This window comes from Cynocephalus volans, chromosome 9, assembly GCF_027409185.1.
Source record: "Cynocephalus volans isolate mCynVol1 chromosome 9, mCynVol1.pri, whole genome shotgun sequence".
NCBI classification, from domain to species: Eukaryota; Metazoa; Chordata; class Mammalia; order Dermoptera; family Cynocephalidae; genus Cynocephalus; species Cynocephalus volans.
The window spans coordinates 123,080,524-123,095,076 of NC_084468.1; the positions used below are offsets into that span (position 1 = coordinate 123,080,524).

Here is a 14,553-nt window from a genome sequence, read left to right on the forward strand (position 1 = left end):
TTGAGTATAATTAATTACCTATTAGTATCTGGTATTGCTAATGAATTGAAATTTGAAGATTCTTTTACGAATTCTACTTTTATCTCTTTTGACTCCTCAACTCCTGGGCCCTGATTGAGTGAGAATCTCCAGTCATATGTTCTATCATCTTAACATTGGCTCTTCTTTGTCTTATTGCAAATAAAATTTAGTAATCAAAGCTCTTGAGGGAGTGACTGTAAACCAATAATTCATCTAGGAAGAAAATAATGAAATAAGTAATATTTAAAAAACACTTTTTAAAGCCAGGTTGTGCTTATCAGTTTTGTGGCTTTGCTTAATGGGCTAGTTAGATGCATTATAAGGGTCATTGGTGAATGTCCTCTAATAGTCCTAATTAGTAACATTTTCATGATTTCTTTGGAGTATAAATTTGGCCATCTGTTTGCCTTTTGTGAATTTTACATTGAACTGTGTTGTTCTAATTTAAAGATTTCTATTATTATTTATTCTTTGTTTTAACAATTATTTTTTAATATTTACTATGTGCCAGGCACTGTTGTAAGCAATGGGGATAGAATAGTAGTGTATTAGTCTGTTTCTGTTGCTTATAACAAAGTACTTGGAGATGGGTAATTATAAAGAAAATGAAGTTTATTGCTTATAGTAAGTTTCTGTGGCTGGGAAGTCCAAAGTCCATCCGGTGGTGGTGACAGTGACCCAGGGGTCTCACATTGCAAGATTGTGGAAGCAGAGAGAGCAGGGAGAGCAAGGCAGACTCTCCTCTTTTAAAGCCCTCAGAACCACGCCCCTGGCCACCATTTTTAATCCATTCACTACCAGACAGTCCTGCAATCCAGTCACCCCTACAGGGCTCCACCTTTCAATTACCGTAATAGGATTTCCCACCGTCTTAACAGTCACAATGAGGGCTAAGTTTCTAATACATAAAACTTAGGGGACACAATTCAAGCTTCAGGGAGTTTTGGGGGGACATAATTGAATTCACTACAAGTAGATATAACTATTAAAGCAAGTTTTTACTGTCAGAGAGCCTACATTCTAGATGGCCAGAAAGGTATCAGGACTTATATTATGGAGGAATGCATGCTTCTACACTGATTAGCATCTTGAGTCAGAAGAATACCTTTTCTTTCATTTGTTTAATTATTTATTAACAGGTAACAATAAGCACAGTAATTAACAGGTAACCTGCACAGTAAAATTAGCATACTTACTGATTTATTTTGCTTTTGTCCTTTGTAAGCATGCTGGGAATATCAAAGAAGCTGCAAGATGGATGGATGAGGCCCAAGCCTTGGATACAGCAGACAGATTTATCAACTCCAAGTGTGCAAAATACATGCTAAAAGCCAATTTGATTAAAGAGGCTGAAGAAATGTGCTCAAAGTTTACAAGGGTTTGTACAGCTAGTGTTCTTTCTTATGAATAAACAGGACTTGAGCCAGTTCATACTTGTATACCCTGCTCATTTTATAAAGTTTGTTTTTAATATTTTTAATATCAAAACAGTTCAGATTTTAATTAAGTCACCATATCAGAAAAACCTGAGGTCAACTTTAGTATAAAACATTTTCTTTTTAGATGGTTGTGCAATGAATTTTTAAACTCTGGTTTATACTGGTGTATGTTCAGTTGAATTTTTTAGGGGCTAAGGGAATTAATATTTATTGAGTTACCTATGTGTTAGTGTTCTTCTGTTAATCCCTACCCCCAATTAGGTAGACCTTTTGTTTGATTAATGGTTAGAAAGAGAATTTCAGTTTCTTTCACATATTAAAGATTCCCTCTTACTCTAAGAATGGTTAAAAAAAATTATTTTGAAAGAATTTAAATCAGCCGACCACCTTTGCCTTTTTATATCCTATGGTGGAATGATATATTTAGTAAGAAATGGTCTTGAATATATGTGATTTTTTTATAGGAAGGAACGTCCGCGGTAGAGAATTTGAATGAAATGCAATGCATGTGGTTCCAGACAGAGTGTGCCCAGGCTTATAAAGCGATGAATAAATTTGGTGAAGCACTAAAGAAATGTCATGAGATTGAAAGAGTAAGTACCTTATATACGTGAGTTTCTCATTTTATTCTGTAATATGTCGAAGGTTTTGGGTAAATCCTATAGTTTTTTCTCTTCTCCCTCTTTATAATTCACAGTAGGTGATTTTTAAAAGCTGTATTCACTTTTTTCAATTTTTTTTGGCGGCTAGCCGGTACAGAGATCAAACCCTGGACCTTGGCCCTTTTTTCAGTTTTTATAATGGAATTATTATAGGCTATGTTTTCAGCCAGCTTCTCTTGTCTATATGTCCTGTAAGAATTCCTTTTAAAAACTTTGTGGAAATTTTGTATCTTGGCTGTGTTTTTATTGATTTTTAACCTTTCTTAACAAATTGCTGCTGCTGCCTTTTTTTTTAAAAGATGGCCGGTAAGGGGATCTTAACTCTTGACTTGATGTTGTCAGCACCACGCTCAGCCAGTGAGTGAACCGGCCATCCCTATATAGGATCCAAACCCATGGCCTTGGTGTTATCAGCACTGCATTCTCCTGAGCAAGCCACGGGCTGGCCCTAAATTGCTGCTGCTTCTTCAATAGCTCATTAATCCTAGAAGCCTGTTTGTTTTGGGGTTGATTGGTAATTGCATGTATCCTTGATAAGTTAAAAGCTTTGAAGGCCACTTCACAATGTTTCTGTAGCTTATGTAATTCTTCATTTTCTGATAAAAATCATTGGTTTTTTTTAGTTGTCTTCACTTTTGATTTATTTCTGTCACTAATAGTTGGCTTTTCTTTTTTTGTGTTTTTCAAGTAAACATAGTTTATACAATTAATTTCACGTTTGTAGTATTGTCAAGTATAGAACACCAGAGCTTAGCTAAAATGTGGAAGTTGCTGGTTGCTTGACTTACTTGCTGATTTCTCTCCCATTGCATAGGGTTCAAATTTGTATCCTCAGAAAAACTGACGAATACTATATATATTATAATCCTTTGCAGATTGCTCTAAATATAAAAACTTAGTGTTTAACATGTGAATCTAATGCACTGTACCATTATGTGTACTAGGAAATAATGCTTGATTTGTTATAATAGCGTTAAGTATGATTAAGGAAATATATATATTTATATATAGTGTGTTTATATATGTATTTTAAAGCATTGTACTTCCTTTTTATTCAACAAATAATTTAGCACCTAATATGTTTTATCCTGTGCTAGGTGATGGCCAGCTGTATTTGCTTATTTGATATGCAAAGTATATTGAGTGATTGCAATTTTTAATATTAATTTTTTTATGCCAGAGAAACAAGTAATTCCAGGCCTTTGATGTTTTAGTTTTCTTAGATATTGCTGTACTTCGCTATAATAATAAAAAGATAATTTTGTCAGCATTTTATAGAAATCACTGATGACCAGTTTGACTTTCATACATACTGCATGAGGAAGATTACCCTTAGATCATATGTGGACTTATTAAAACTAGAAGATGTACTTCGACAGCATCCATTTTATTTCAAGGCAGCAAGAATTGCTATAGAGATCTATTTGAAGCTTCATGACAACCCCCTTACAGATGAGAATAAAGAACGTGAAGCTGATACAGGTATAGTATTCAAAGATTTCTTACTATTTGCTGTGGTGTGTGTATGTGTATTAGTCCATTTCTGTTGCTTATAACAAAAATACCTGAAACTGGGTGATATATAAAGAAAACAAAATTTATTGCTTGCAGTTTCAGAGGCTGGGAAGTCCACAGTGCAGGGAATACATCTGGTGAGGGTTTTGGTGGTGGCGACAGTGACAGCAGAATATCACATTGCGAAAATGGCAAAGCAAAGAGACAAAATGTCTTCATGTGCTTTCCTTTTAAAGCCCTCAGAACCATGCCCATGACCACCATTTTTAATCCATTCACTAGTCATGGTCCTCAGAATCTAAATTACCTCTTCAAGCCCCTACCTTTCAATTATCATAATAGTATTTCCCATCCTCAACAGTTACAGTGGGGATTAAGTCCCAGTGAGGTTGGGCATGCATCCAGTCTACAGCAGTATGTGTATTTATGTTTTTGAATAATATAGATTTTTATTGAGCATCTTGTTGGGAAAATGTTATATATAAGGTTAGAAAATTGTGGTTATTTTATGAATTTCTCTAAACAGCAAAAAATATTGTTTACTTTTGTACTTTCAAAACAATAATTTTTTTAAACAAGAATTTAATTCATAACTGGTCATTAGCATTTGAGCAGTTTGAATTTTGTGAGTTTTACATTTAAGATCTGGTTTACCCAATACTATAAAGTGCTAACTACTTTACTATAAATGCTAACTACATAATTAGTGTTGGCAGTTAGTGTAACTAGTTATTTTTCTTTTTAATTGTAATTTATAGGTTAACCTACTAAAAGATAAATATTGCTTGAACATTAAAAGCCAGCTTGGAATTAACCTTGGAAAATTGCACAGTGACTTCATCCCTTGACCTGTTTTTAATGTGCCATTTTTATAGCAGAGTGTCAGGATGACTAGGGAGAAGTCTTCCCTAGACAGTTATTTAGGAAAGAATCTCAGAATGAAAGTGATCTCCTCTGTAGAAGGATATAAATTAATTGTATGTCCAAATATTTTGTGACTTAATGGCAAACATGTTGTGGGAATTGGGGCATAAAAAGTGTGTCAGATTTTTTTTTTTTAAGTATCATTTATTCCACTTTTGAGGATAGGGTTGGTTATTTCCTGTGTCCTTCCTCCTGCTAAAGAGCTTTTGAATCCTTTTGTTAATTTGTTATTACTTTTTACGTTCTGTTGCCAAAAGACAGTTTAGAATTTTCTAAGGTCACACATTGAAACCTTGTACAGATTTTACTTGAATCTATTTCTACCTGTTGGTGTTGCTTCAACTTGAAAGAAAATGCCAATAAGAAGAATCTGCTGGACAATTTACAGTAAAGTTGAGAGCTATGACTCTCTGGCTTCTTTTGTTTACCTTTCTTTTCAATCCTCCTGCCTTCCCTCCAAATTATACAAATAATAAACAATTAACTTTAATTATACAGAGTTGAAACAATACAGAAATACAGCTTGCAAATATGAAAATCCCCTTTCACTTTTCTCCCATCCCATCTCCTTTCCAGAAGTTATCAGTGTGAAAGAATCAGTTCTTTTATGCACAATTACAATTTTGAGTTTTTTGTGTACATATATCATACACACACATTTCATGGTTGTTGTTTTTTTTGGGGGGGGGTGGTCATAAATGAGATTATATCATACCCACTATCAGGCAAACCCAAACCCTCCACTCCCCACCCCAGTTAATAATACTGCTCCATGTCTGGGCACATCTTATCATCATGATTATTTCCACCATTAACATTTTAATGGCTATGTAGGAACCTATGTGGATTTCTTTTTACCATTAAATTTCTATATAAATGTCCTTATACATCATTATGCACGTATTTATTTATCACAGATTGTTAGAAGTGGAAATTGCTGGGTCAAAGGGTATGAGAATTTGAAATAGTGTCAAATTGCCTTCCACACAGGTTTCATCAGTTTTTATTACCACCAACACTGTGTTGAGATTGTCTTTTATTTTACACTATCGCTAACTCTGAAAATTATTGGTTCCTTACGTTTTTGCTATGTTGGGCAAAATATCTAATTTATAGTCCCTAGATTTTTAATGGAGTGGAATAGCTGCATATATTTTCATGTGACATTGAGTTTTTTCTGTGAATTGCTTGTTCATTTCTTTTGTCCACTTTTGTAAAACTTCTTGATTTTTAGAAGTTTTTTTGGGGGCCGGCCCCGTGGCTCACTCGGGTGAGTGTGGTGCTGATAGTGCCCACGCTGCGGGTTCGGATCCTATATAGGGATGGCCGGTGTGCTCACTGGCTGAGAGTGGTGCCGACGACACCAAGCCAAGGGTTGCGATCCCCTTACTGGTAAAAAAAAAAAAAAAAAAAGTTTTCTTTTTAAACGTGTGCAAGACATTAATTCTTGTTATATTGGATTGCGTATTTATATTATCTTGCTGTCATTTGGGTTTACCTTTATTTATGGTGGGTATCTATCGTGTAAAAGTTTTAATTTTTATGAGATCAAATATTTAGTCTTATATTTTATGGCTTCTGGGTTTTAGAAAATTTTTTCTACTTCAAAATTAAAAATATATTTATGAATATCTTTGGTTTTTTCTCATACTTCTGTTTCGTAATTTTTACATTAGGGTCTTTAATTATCTGGAGTTAATTTTTATATATGATGTGAAGTGGAAGGTGGCTCCCCCCAACCCCTGCAAATAAACTAACTCTTTAACAGTATTTATTGAATAAGTTGTCATGTTCCCCACTGATTTAAAAATGCCACCTTTATCATGAACTAAATCCTGAAAATGTAACATGGTGGGTTGTGGGCATGGTTTCTTGTTCTAACATATATTAAAACAATAAAGACATAATAATTAAAACTGCATGATGTTGACATCAATACACAAGTTTGTTTCTGTTTGTATGATCTATTTCTCTTAATCTAATACTGTATCTTCTTTAGAATTTTCATGGTTTTACATGCAGGTTTTTGCTTATGCATTGATGGCATTTGAATGTATTGTCCTCCGAGAACTCATATGGAATTTTGATCCCCAGTGTGGCAGTTTGAGTTGTGGGGCGGATCCCTCATGAATGGATTAATACTCTCCCTGGGGGAAGAGGGGTAGTGGGTGAGTTCTCTCTTGGTTAGTTCCCACAAGAGCTGGTTGCTTAAAAGACACTGGCACCACCTCTCTCTCACTCTCTTGGCTTCCTCTTGCCGTGTGATCTTCTTGTACCTGCTGGCTGCCTGCCACTTTCTGCGATGAGGAGAAGCAGCCAAAGGCCCATGCCAGATGCAGCTGTCCCAGAATCATAAGCCAAATAAACCTCTCTTCTTTATAAATTACCCAGTCTCAGGTATTTCTGTGATAGCAACACAAATGGACTAATAATACATGCCAAATTGTAGAATTAGCTTGTCTTTTGGAAAATTTCTTATGGAGTTTTTGGTTCGAATTGCATTTCTCATACAGAGTACTATTTGGGAGTGAGTGGTGGGGTAGGCCTTAAATAATATTGAGTCTTTGCATACCAGAATGCATATGTCGATTATTTATTTTTTAGTATAATTGTACATAAATCTGACAAATTTACTGTCATCATTATTCCTATGTGTACTTCTTACCATTACAATATTCCAATATGGTACAATATTTTGTATGTCAAGTGGGTATTCTTATTGAACTCTGATATTAGGTTTAGTCATTTTTCAGTTGATTTTTGAAAATTTTCTTTGTTGGCTATTACGTTATTCTGTAAATGGTAGTAGTTTTGTTTCTTTCCTTTTTATAACTACCTCTCTCACTCCCCCACCCCCCGTGTTTTATTGCATGGTTAGGGTTGCTAAAACAGTGCTGATTAGTCGGGACAGTAGTGTATTTACTGCCTTTTTATCTTTAGAGGCAGAGCTTCTAATGTTTCACCATGAAGTTTGATATTTACAGTAAATTTCTTGTAGTTACCCTTTATTTGATTGAAAAGTTATCTTTTTTTTCTTATGTTTTTATGTTTTCAGTGGACTTTAAAGTCTTTATATGGTCAGATTTCTTTTATTTAGGCTTCTTGTGTGGATGTTTGTCTGGGTATACTAGTCTAGGTTCAGATGTTTTCTGTGTGTACACACATATATACATATGTGCTTTCTTAAAAGATAGTGCAATATTGTCTTCTAGTAGAGTAGAATTTTCCTTTAGTTTCTCTGAGCCTCTTTTATGCTCACAGAAGTGAGCTATGTAAAGTTAAGAATTACAGTATTTCTCCAGATAATTAGTGCTAAATTAAAGAAACAGGATTTGAATTTGTAATTTCTTTATTAATTACCTGTGTGGTTGTTCGTTTCTCTGTTTGTGTATGGCAACTCTACTATGGTGAACTGACATGAGTCCTTTTAAGGTGGCAGGTAATACAGAATAAGGCTGCAAATTATAGCCCATGGGTCAAATCTATACTGCAGTCTGTTTTGGTAAATAAAATTTTATTGGAACATAGCCAAGCCCATTCGTTTTTGTATTACATATGGCTGCTTTCACACTACAGCAGCTGAGTTTATTTGCAGCAAAGACCTATGGCTTATAGAGCTGAAAATACTTACTTCTGGCCCTTTACAGAAAAAGTTTGCTGACCCTTGGCATAACATTGTGGAAAAAACCTATACTTTGGAGTCAGTGCGAAGTAGATTTAAGTCCTTGCTCTGCCTTTTATTATCACTCGGAGTTGTCGTTTTTCCTGTTTTCTCATACATAAAATATTACACTCTAGTCCATGAGTTTGTTGAGAACATTAAAGAAAATAACATATGTACTATACCTAGCATGTAGGAAGGATGCAAGTGGTGGCCACTGTTTTGAGAGCCACCAGCTAAATTGCGGTTCCAGTGCTAGAGCAGTTAGCAGCCCTGCCCTAATGGGAAACAAAGGGGAGCTGAACGTGGGTGTTTATAGTGTGCCTTACATGGGATACTTTTTTTTTTTTTTCATGGCAGATGGCCTAATGCCTACTTGTTTGACTGTGACCAGAGGGTCCCTCTCACAGGAAATTTTTTTAGTACTGGCAGATGCCCTTGTAGCTCTTTTCTGACCTGTGTCCAGTTTATGCTTCCCTGGTGATGGCTCTGGTGCTGGGAGTCAACCTTGTGTTCTCCCCAGCATCCCAGGGAAAACTTGGCCTGGGGTAGTCCCTAATTCTTTAGATGAAAGGTATAAATTCATTACATCACAATAGGAAATAAGTTCAAAGGTTTTTTACTTACAGATCTTGACCAGGGAGGGTACATTGTGTTAGGAGAGCATTCCACTATCCCTGTGTCTCTTGAGGCAGGAATGAAGGGTCAGGCAGAGACAGAGAAAAGTGCATGGCAATTAGCAGTATAAATAAGGGAGTATAAATATGGGAGTCACCTTAAGTTCAAGATAAATTCCTGAATGGTCTGTTTAAAGGTAGCAGTGGGGAAGTTGGGAGCCCAGTCTGCTAGGCGGGAGAGATGCCTGTAAGTTCTTATCTCTGGACACCAGCTTGAGCCATTTGGATGTGGAGTAGAACTGGAAACTCTGTCAAGGCTCACTTGGAAGAGCGTGGTCCTGACAACACCAACTTGAGGTTTAAGATCCCCTTACCTCAAGATGTCAGCCAGGGCATCTGAAGGATTGACTTGGGTTGGTGGATTTGCTTCCAAGGTGGCTTACTCTCTTGGCCTCAGTTCTTGGCCACATAGGTCTTAATGAGTTTGGTTGGGTTTCTTCACAACATGACAGCTGGCTTCCTCTGAGTGATCCAGGAGAAAGCAAGGAGGAATCCACAGTGCTTTCACGTCCTAATCTTAGATGTTACACACCTTTGTTTCTGGTACATTCTGTTCATTACAAGTGAGTCACTAAGTATAGACCACATTTAAGGGGAAGGGAAATAGACTGTGCCTTTTGAAAGGAAGAATTTGTGTGCATATTTTGAAATCACCTCAGTAGTGATGTATTTTTGGAATGACTTTTTTTCATTTCTTTTTTTGGCAGCTGGCAAGTATGGAGATCTGAACCCTTGACTTTAGAGTTACAAGGCCATGCTCTAACCAACTGAGCTAACTGGCCACCTTTTTCATTTCTTAATGTTAACATGTGTTATGCAAATAAATGCTGACTGAGCATGTAGGTTTTAAATTTGTTGAGTTAAATCTAAACAATATACATTTTTCACTTTATTATAGCGTATTTGTTAGTTATTTTCAGTCTTTCTCTTGAGACATTCCACAGTTTATACCTCCAAGGATATTGTTGGTTTTCAATATCAAGTTTTTAATTTACCATAGAGTTATTCATTTATTCTGTCAATTATTTGAGAGTTTTCTGTTATGTTTTGGCATGCTGCTAGGCCCTGATAATACAGAGATTATGAGTAAGGCAGGGTCTCTTCCATCAGGTCTAAAAGAGAGACAGGTGTATAAATAAAGTATTATGACAAGCAGAATATATTAGGCATAGAGGCAGCACAGAGAAGAGAATAAATAACTGGCCAGGTTAGAGAAGACATAACTAAGAGAGAGCATAGTCCTTTGCAGAGATATGCAACTGCTTGTTATATTCATAAAATTGCAAGTAGTTTAATATTGCTGGAGGAACTCATGCTTTGCCATGCATATCCCACCTGATTTCCAAAAAGAAATTCTGAAGAGGTTACATTGTTCACTAACTAATGTGGAACCATTAAAAGGCTAGGTACACATAGGCACATTTACATGGATACTATGCAGTATTTTCTTATGGGAGTCTGTATGGGAATATTAAACAGTAGTAGTGGATAATTGCTAATCTGATTAACATATTTATAATTTCATTATGCTTATAACTTCATTAACATTTATTGCCTACAGCAAACATGTCTGATAAAGAGTTAAAGAAACTACGTAACAAACAAAGAAGAGCTCAAAAGAAAGCCCAGATAGAAGAAGAGAAAAAAAATGCAGAAAAAGAAAAGCAGCAGAGAAATCAGAAAAAGAAGAAGGATGATGATGATGAGGAAATTGGAGGTCCGAAAGAGGAGCTTATCCCTGAGAAACTGGCCAAGGTACTTAATAGTGTTTGGTACGATTGAGTGAAATTTCATGACCAGCTATTATCATTTTTATATTGTCTTATTTGCCTAATGTGATCATAGATTTTAGAGCCAAAAATCATTTTAATTTTTAGTCCTCTTTCTTCAATATTCTGTTTCTGATCATAGTTCACATTTGAAGCTTGAAGTAATGATCCTGGTCCAGAGTATAGTATAGTGGAAAAAATTTTGGCTTTTGGGTCATTCGTATCTGGGTCCAGCTCTTACACTTTCACTGTGTGCTCCTGGACACTTTGTCTAACCTTTCTGCTGGTTGATTCTCATCTATAAAACGGGACTAAGAAAAATATGCTCGAACTAGAGAAAATATGTATGTAAAGCATCTAGGTTCTGTTTTAAATGATAACATGCAAGTTTTTATATCTAGGCTAAATGGAACTTGCTATAAACAGAGAACTGTATCTGTATCTCTCGCTTACCCATGTTGTCAGTTTATAGTTTTGTTTTTTAACTGGCTGGCCCCATTTGAACCTAATATCTTAAAATTCCCTAAGTATTTTCTTCAAGCCAGAATCTAATCTGCTGTTTGGTTTAAGCTGAAACCAAGGTATTTATTATTATATGAACCATTTTGATTAATGACATACCTATGCACTTTCTTTTGACCCTTGACATCTTCCTGTTTCATGTGAAATTAATTGCATAATTTATTATGTAAAAGCAATATAAGTAAGCACATTGCCCTATACTTTAATTTTAGCCTCACTAGTAACTAAAAATTCAAAATCATTTCCTTGGCTGCTTTATAACTAAGGAAAATTATAATACCAAACAAAGCTGGAGAATATTTTTAGAATTATGCCAGAACAGGTGGACAGTAATATCTCACAGATGCGGTAATATTGCTATAAGAAATATAGAAAAATCTAGTTTAGATTTCACAAGGATATATTGACATTTTTTTTTTATATATATATTGACATTTTTTTACAAATAATTGTATACCTGCTGGGAACAACGATTATATATACCTTTTTATTGTTGAAAGTTTATTGGAAGAATACACGGGGAAACAAGGAAGCACAGAAAATCAACCTTTTAGGCCTCATGGAGAATTGCAAAGTAATTCAGTGCAAAACATCAACTTTAGGGGCCTTCCATCTTTATGCCTAAACTTTCTTTATTACTATTGCTTTTACCACCATCATTGCCTGCCTGCCGCCATCACTATGTATATTTGCTTTTCCCTTTATCCCATGACTTTCCTTAATGACTTTTTTTCTTTATAACTTTTCATGTCTTTGTATAGTTCTTAAACAAAGAATCTGTTTGGATTTCGTCACTTTAACAGAGTACCTCTGCAGAGCAGAATTGTTGTACCAGGCTTTCTTATAGACTGTGGTTTTCCTTGTGTCCAGACTATAATGGTTGCCTTTGAGCCACAAGTCAAGCTGTGGTCTAATTATTTGTAGCTAAGGTGTAGAGTCTCGGAACAAAATAATGCCTACAGGAAATGCTTCTGACTGCTTTGTTTGGAAGGAGCTTAGTAGAAGGCACCCTTTTTCATGAACTGCTCCTTAGTACATACTATTCTTACCTGTTAGGCTTACTTCCTCAAAGATGCCCCTATCTAATAGCATCCATACTTACGTTTATCCACAACATGGTGGCAATGCCAAATTACATCAAGCCATTATAACTAGGAATGGCATTGTAGGCTATTTTAAAAGCTGCTTGTCAGGGTCTACAGTCTATAGTGGGTTTTGTTGTTGTTTTTCATCTTGTATTTCAGTATTCTTCCATATGATAAATGGCAAATTTAGTGTCACCAGTTCAGGATAATATATATAAAATAAAAGCATTATTAAGTTAACAGTAATTCCAGTTAAGAAGAAAAGGAAAATGGGAAGGGATTTAGTTAGTGAGTTTTAATATTCAGTTAACTGAGTATAAAATCTGAGGTCATAGTAAAAACTGTATTATTTTTTTCTCCAAGTTACCGAGAGGCGATAGTTGGTATTTATGAATTCCCTCATGTACCACCCATCTTAAAGTCCTCCTTGCCTTCAGTCAGCAAGCATTTGAACTTAATTTTTTTTTCCTATTGTATGCACACACCTTCCTTCCAAGGGCTATGAGACCTCTTAACATAGGGATTAGATTTTAAGTCAGTTTATATATTTAAAAATTGCATATGATTAAACATCTTAAATTGCAGATGTCTTAAATTGCCCATCAAGCACAATGCAGTTCCTTTCTACATGCATTTAATTAGGTAAATTCAATTTTTAATGATTGAATGTAATTTTTTTTTTTTAAGAAACAAGGAAAAATATAATGTTGGCACTTCTAGCCGATATTTCACTCAGTGAATTTAAGACCCCAGCTGAATATGAGACGGGAGGTATGACTGCCATTTGGTTAGTCTGTCTCAGTTTTTATGTGCTTCTCAGTATGAACTTGTGATGATGCTGGTGATTCTGAGGTTTTCATACACATAATGCAAACTCGTTATATATTTATATCTACCTGCCTATCCTTTTAATTTAAGGGATTTTCAAGGGTAGTTTCAACTTTTCCCCCCTTTAGCAGTGATTTTAGAACTTCATTCCTGTTTACATGCTTTTGTATATATAACTCTGTACTACATTATGTATGTGTAAATGCAGAATATGGTTAACTTTATTGTGGTTATGTACGTATATTTAAACACTTAGATTTACCCTGACAAAATCTTAACTGTGAGATGCACATCAGAAACTGAGACTACATGTGGGAACAACAGACCCAGATTTCCTTTGGGAGCATATGTTCTCGTTTATTAGAATTGCAGACAGAATTAATTTCTCTGTTTTCTCTCTCCAAGTTCAAGTACTTGATTTTACTAAATGTAATACTTATATTGGTTCACCTTCTGTATATTCCTTCTTGTTTCCATACTGTAACAGCAGCCATATATCCAACATATAGTGGCCCTCAATTCAATCTATACCCCAGTAGGCATGAAAAGCTTGATGTAGCTGGGTGGAAATTTTAGTTCCCAGGTTTTTACCTTTCCCTGGTAGAAACATTTCTCCCCTGTGTACCACAAATTCCAACCCAGTAGAACATTGAGTCATGAGTACAAGAAACAAAATATTTAGAAATATATAAAAAAGGTATACTTATGAAGGCCCCTATTTTTTCTCTTATATCTTGATTCCTGAATCTACAGTTATTAGAGTGACAGTGCCATATATTGATTTCTTGTTCTGGTGTAGAGCATGTATACTTCAAAGTAACACCAGCTGGCACTGTAGGTGGGATTTTAATGGATTATTTTATTGTTTATAAGGCTAGCTGCTTAATGCTCTGGGACAAGGTGGATCCCATAGACATCACTTCATTTCTTAACTTTCTTTTTTTTTTAATGCTGTGGAATAATTTTCCTGCCAGAAGTTGTGGTGGTGAAACTGTAATTACTGTACTGGCAGAGACATGTTGGACAAATGTGGTAAATCCAATTTTCATTCAAGGTAAATATGATGAGAGAAGGCAAATATAGAATGCAGACAGAGAATACACCTGTCTAGTAATTATTACAAGTATTAATTAATATTACATTTATATAATTAATAGAGGATGGTAGGGACAGAGTTCTATAAGTAAAAATCTTTTCAAATGCCATCTCATCATTAGTATGGTATTTGAATAAATAGTAATTCCTGTAGACTGTTGAGGAACAAAGCAAGACAGAATGTGTAATGTACTGTTTATTCTGAACAGTTTGAGTATATTTTACTTAGTTTGAATTATAAGGAACATTCACTCATTCTGTAATGTTCTGTACAGTTTCCTTCATACCCCTTTTCATTTTATTTCACATCCCTCTTCTGTCTTTTTTTCCCCTTGGATATCTGACCTGTTTCTCT

The 14,553-nt window shown here is 35.2% G+C and overlaps 1 protein-coding gene across 3 annotated transcripts in view; it reads left to right on the forward strand.

Annotated features, from left to right (window-relative positions):
* NAA15 (N-alpha-acetyltransferase 15, NatA auxiliary subunit) overlaps nt 1-14,553 on the forward strand; it is a 74,045-nt gene that overhangs the window by 46,815 nt on the left and 12,677 nt on the right. For all 3 annotated transcript variants that reach the window (XM_063107808.1, XM_063107807.1, XM_063107806.1), the window contains exons 12-15: nt 1,247-1,399; nt 1,925-2,053; nt 3,391-3,604; nt 10,461-10,654. In XM_063107808.1, coding sequence (XP_062963878.1) covers nt 1,247-1,399; nt 1,925-2,053; nt 3,391-3,604; nt 10,461-10,654 — 690 coding nt within the window. The remainder of the gene's footprint in view (nt 1-1,246; nt 1,400-1,924; nt 2,054-3,390; nt 3,605-10,460; nt 10,655-14,553) is intronic.